The 6,137-nt window shown below is 40.5% G+C and overlaps 1 protein-coding gene across 1 annotated transcript in view; it reads left to right on the forward strand.

The window, feature by feature from the left end:
- Positions 1-5,653, forward strand: part of tbc1d32 (TBC1 domain family, member 32) — a 102,421-nt gene extending 96,768 nt beyond the window's left edge. The window contains exon 34 of the mRNA XM_049589643.1: positions 3,521-5,653. Coding sequence (XP_049445600.1) covers positions 3,521-3,640 — 120 coding nt within the window. The 3' untranslated portion in view covers positions 3,641-5,653. The remainder of the gene's footprint in view (positions 1-3,520) is intronic.
- The last annotated feature ends 484 nt before the right edge of the window (positions 5,654-6,137 follow it).

Genomic DNA, 6,137 nt, shown 5'->3' on the forward strand with positions numbered 1-6,137 from the left:
AGGTGAGTTACAGAAACACACTCCCCACACAGTTGGTTTAAACAAGGGAACTAGCTGTAGAGACCAAACCATGTTTTTGTACCAGGCTGTAAACATGTTTATTTCTACTGTTTGATTCACTTCTGGAACCAGCCTCAAGTGGCCGTTCAATCAAGAGAGATGGACAAATGAAATAAAGATCTAGTTTAATGCGGCGTTTAAGTGTACAGATTAACAGATGAGGTGGGCGGCAGCAGGATAAATCCTCCCCTATGGAGTTTAGACACTGGTGGTGGTGGTGGCTGATGACATTGGTTGATGACTAATGAGGCGAAATACAGCTGCATTTGAGAAGACTAGGTGGTGACAGGGAGGTGGAGGGTACGCACGGCTGCAGCATGAAAGGACTGCAGGTGGAAAAGAACCGTATTTAAAATGAGGAGCAGTAAGATGATAGGCTGACTGAGAAGGTGTGTCACTGTGCCATTGGTTGATTGTGAATCAGCTGTAGTACACAACTGACAGCACTGAACACTGACAGCCAGAGATAGAGCGAGAGAGTGAGCATGCGAGCAGGGAGTGAATGGCAGGGTGAGGAAGAAAAAAAATTTGCGACTTCTGCTTTGGCTTCATTTTTCAGCCTTGGAGGTCGCGCTTGTTGCCTTCTTATAACACAGCAAAGTTTACATTTAACCTGTTGTGTCAAGTTTAAAATGGCTGAGTTTTGAGTAGCTTAGCCAAAGCAGTGTTTCATTCTCATGTTGTTTAATTTTAAGTGCTCTTTCACTTCAAAAAGAGTATATAGCCTGCTAGCCGCTCCTTGAGGCTGTATTTAGGCACAGAGGTACTACTGTATGAAATAAATGCTAACAACAGCATGCTAACATCACTAAAGTCAAAGGACTTGTTTTCTGGGACCCAAATTTCATGGCAGTCCATTCAGTAGTTGAATAGTTAAAAGATAAGTGTGGACCTGCTGGTGGAGCTGGAGGAAAAATCAGAGTATGTTTCAGTCGGGCCAAAGTGGTGCACTGACAGACAACATTGCCATCTAGCATAACTGCAGGGATAACAGAAAAGTCAGAGGAAATGATATAATTTTGTGTTTAAGGAATAAGCTTTTGATTCTCTCCCATGCCCTTATTAATGTTGTGACCACTCAGATTGTGATGTGATCACTTTCTTGTGTCCCGACCTCCAGGTTGGGAAACACTAGTGTGCGCTAAATGCAAGACAGATAATGTTTTCATTATGTGTGTGAAAATTTTATGAGAGAAGGAAATCAGTAAACAGGATGAGTCTCTAACCTTAAATTGTGCTGGCGGTATGGTCTGTGTTCTCGACCTTGTCAGCATTATTTACCTGCAGAAATAAAACCTTAATTAGATTCTGATGAAAGAAAATTAGACTGCTGACAAGTTGCAGAAGTCAATAAACTCTGGTAGTTTTATTTCTTTCTTTTTTTTTTTCTTAAAGCCTAGGCCTGGATACTGACAGAGGTTGAAATCATGATGTTTGCTGGGTGTTGTTATTCTGAATGCGTTGCGTCCTCTGGGTGCAGCGTTTCTCAGGCTGCTAATTGATGATGCCACTCACAACATAATGCACAGCAGGTCACAGTTATTTGCTCTGTTGCAGTGTTTGCATTGCCTATGAGGTCGGGTGGTGTCATCACGTTTGCATACTGTAGCTAAGGCAGCAATTATGGCAGCCATAATTAAAATCCTGACTGAACAAATGAGCCAAATAAAATGTGATTTTGTCTGGTCTGATTCTTGTCTCACAGACAATTGAGATACTGCTGCATGTTAAGACACGTCTTGTTATGTGTTTACCTGCGTGGTGAAGATGCTAGTACTTATTATTGTTTTGCTTTTCCGACACGTAAAACCTCATTATCTGAATGCTAAGCAAGGATGTTGTTTACTGGCGCGATGCAGCATTCGATTCCCAAAGATTTAATTTGATTTCCTGTGACTTTGAAATAGATTGAATGCAAAGCATTTTAATGAAAAGATTATGTCGAGTTATTCACACCTCACTTCCTAACAAAGTGACTGATAATAACATAACACACCTTCTGCCTCAATACCAAACCATTATCTGTCTGCAAACCTCTGCCCCTGTGCCTTGACACTTAGTAAACGATAATTCAGATTTACTCAGTGGAGGAAATTATTAAAGATTTCAAGGTAATTGACAACAATCTGTTGTAAAAAAGTAATTTGGAAACTTATGATGAATTTTTGTGTTCTGTACTCTTGTGTGCCCTAAGGTGATGGCTCCCAACCTGGGGGTCAGGATCCTTAAAGTAGACTTAAAAACTTAATTATCCCAGGATTATCAGACAAAAACCTTTGACACAAAAGTTTGAAATATTTATTTATTTTTTCTTTTGAAACACTGATGCTTTTACTATCTTAAACTTCATAAAATCCTTTAAATGAAACAACCCAGAAGTATAAATCTTCTTCGGTTGAACGGATGTTCCTTATGAGGACATAGTCCAAGGCCAGTAGTCATTACTTCATTCTAACCCCCAGATTCCACCAGATGCATGTGGGTTGCGTTTGCGCTCTGGAACGGCAGCGGAGCCAATACGTTTCAATTCTCGTCAGTGTGCGTGCTTCCACCGGCTGTGGCTGTGCTGCGTTCCGGCTCTGTCACAGCACAATTCAGCACAGAGCAGATCATGCGGGGCAGGAAGTTGTGCACAGAAACAAAATAAAACATCCGGTTAATAAACAGTGTTCACGGAGGATCATATTTCCCTGCACTACACCTTGAAAACGTCCTAATGGGCGGAGGCAGGCCTGAAGTCAACAGGTCAGACGTTTTCAGACGTTATTTCACCCCGTTGACACCATGGACGAGGAGATATTAAACACTGAGGTGCACCGAGATGTCTTCCTACTACTCCTCTGGTTTTGTGGTTCTGTTTATAGAAACTACATTTGCGAAATCTCTTGGGTCCTCGTGACTCCCGCTGTCTGGCAGAGCTGCACCACTCCACACAGCAAACGCAGCTGGTGGGTGATGACGGACAGCAGAACACAAAGCGGATAACCAGCGCAGCCGTTCCGCAACGGACACACATCCAGTGGAAGTCCAGTGTAAAGGTTACTCCAGCGAAATGCACCAGAGGCCGAGATATCCTGACTTTTAATCCTTACTTTGGGTCAAACTCCACAAAACTGCTGCATCCTACATTCCAATAATGCCGCCTATCGCATGTTTTTGTCACACCCTTCAACTCCATGCCTACAGTTTGTAAAGCAGACGTATATAATATCATTATAAATGTGTCATCGTGTGCTCAAGTCAAGATAACCCTGATGACATCACTGTGAAATCATCAGGGATGGGATTTCTTTAACTCCTCCAGAGCTACAGACGACATTATACAACTGTTTTCAGAGGCTGTGTAGAACAACCGTGTTGAGTATACAGTACTGTCCTTCATCAATAAAAACAATTGGTGGATTGCCCCTTTAATTTGGTAGCATTGATAACTCTATCAATTCCTCTTTTTTACCTGCAGGAGGAGCCAATCCAGGGCTTCAAGGTCAGCGACTACCTGGAGCTCATGGATAGACTGGAGCGCAGCTACAGACACATTGTTCTCACCGACATGAAAACCATTCGTAACCCTGTCGAGTAAGAACAAGCTGAAAGTCTCTGTGTTCCACAAGTAAGGACAGATAGTTTTAAAGTGGACATTGGACAACTTTTAATCTGCCTTAAAGTTATTACAGCTTGGTTAAGATTTTAGCAATATTACACAAGAAGGTGTGCTTTACTGTCTTTACTGGCACAATGGTGATGCGGCTTGACCAAGGCGCTTGATTCAAACATTACTGGACAACTCCAGAAGGTTATAAAGTCCAAATCTCAACATTTATTTATAAGATACAGATGTTTGTTTGTTTTTTCAAACTTCACATGTTTTTATTCAACAAAATATTCTGCTTCAATTCATGTTTGTTGATGTTCAGCCTATTCAAAAATAACATTTTCCCTATGGTTACAAAACTGTTTGCATTCTAGGCGCCTAGCGTCTCATGTACCCACACAGATCTCCGTTTCCCTGTGCCCAACAAACTATTTACTGACAGCCTCTCACCCTCAACCAGAGCTACAGCAAGTACCCTCTGCCTGAATGTTTTTCTGTCCAAGTACCAACATATAGTATCCATCCACTGAAGGGTCACACATTAAATTGCCTTCTAAGTACAAACAAGAACATGCTAAATTTCTAAAAAAGTGTCTCACTTGTTACCAAATCACATACTTAACAAATCTGGAGGGAATTGAACCTAGGAATCTTTGTGAAATTAAAGGATAATCATGGTGATACTCGTATACATATATATATATCTATATATATCTATATATATATATAGATATATATAGATATATATATATATATATATTATTGTTAACAAATCAACAAAAAGACCAAAACCAACACTAATTGATCCTGCTAATGTCCCACTACTGTAAACACTCAGTGTGTATTAATGATAATTAATGTGCATCAATCTGCAGATGAAACTTTCCCTGAACATATGCACTATTTCTGCAATGTGTCCCTGTAAACCGGTGCGAATGATATCTTACGAGAAGTTATGCACACGGTTTGTATGATATCTTATAATTCAGCACCATGATGTCCTATAAATTATCACCCCTGCTGGTTAGGTTAGGTTTAGGAAAAGAATCATGGTTTGGCAGCATCATGTTGCAGACCTAATGCGACACAGCAACTTGACATACATAACTTAAAATAACAGGACAGGACAGGACACAAACAATGCCCTCCATAGTCAAAGTCCTGTGTTTGTTTGATCCAAACACAGACCCAACTGCCTCCCTGTGTGGACTTTGTCGCTCTTTATATAACTTGACCTGACTTCCTCCTATGCTCCTATAATACCAACAGGCAGCTTGTAGCATATAGGCCTGCCTCATAGTTATTTCGGTTATATGTGAATTGTAGAGCATTTCTTTTCATAGGTGTAAATACTAGCAGTTAATGAACCTGCACTATTCACTCCTGTTTGGGTAACATTTTCTAAAACCTTTAGTGCCCAGCTGTTTCAGGTAATTACCAAACCTTTTTTAAAAACCAAAGCTAATATTCTCGACACATTTTTAAAGATTTATGCCCTTGATAGGATCAAAGGGGCTTCTTGTTGACGAATGAGGCTTTGGAAGTCGGAAAGTATTAAGAGACTGAATAACACATTGTTGGTGTTGACCTTTTCACGGGATTTGCTGATCATTTGAAACATACAGAATACCACCAGCCTTATCCTTTGATGGAGTTGCAGGCTACATCCTTTCTTGCTACAGCGCAAAATGTTACCAATAATTTAACATCATTTTACTGTATGTACCTGTAACAAGTTGCACATGACATTACATGACTGAACATGATGTAAATACTGTATGTGATGATCGTGAACAACTTGTTTGAAAGATCACGTTTTAATTCTGTATTTATTTTTTCCTACTGTGTAAATATCTAATATGTTTTGTACGTGTTCAGTAAGATGTTATTGTATTAGCTATTAAATGAAGCAGTTGTTTACAGCTGTGAATGGATTTGGATTTGGCGTGAAACAACAATCATGTTGCACTTTGTAAAATATAAAGTGTTTGTCCAAATAAATTACCAACCTTCTGAATGATCTATTGCCTCGGATTTCCACAGTATCAGATCCTCTACAGGCCAACAGAGTGTGACCGTCTCATGGCTATGACACACATCATTAATGCCAGGACACGCAACAATGCATCAGGGCCTCTCGTGTTTGTGTACTTATGCAGGTCTTTGTATGAAAGATGCATGAGGAAGGTTCCATCATTGTGATAAACCCTCATTAGTAACCACAGCCTTTTCTCTGTCTCTCTCCCTCCCTGCACCGCTGTCCTGTCATCCCTCCACAGACACACTGAGGCCTGAATAATAAATGAGTTCATCACGTCCATCCATCTCTTCCCACAACAACAGTGTTTACCAGGGGGATGTGCAGGGCACAACAGAGGTGGTGGCTTACAGTGAGAGGAACTGATCAAATGTTCATCATGTAGAAGACGACACTGCACCACTGAGCGTGTTTAACATTTTGGTCATAGTGTATTGAACCTAAAAT

The sequence above is a fragment of the Epinephelus fuscoguttatus genome, linkage group LG11 (assembly GCF_011397635.1).
Source record: "Epinephelus fuscoguttatus linkage group LG11, E.fuscoguttatus.final_Chr_v1".
In the NCBI taxonomy this organism is placed as follows: Eukaryota; Metazoa; Chordata; class Actinopteri; order Perciformes; family Serranidae; genus Epinephelus; species Epinephelus fuscoguttatus.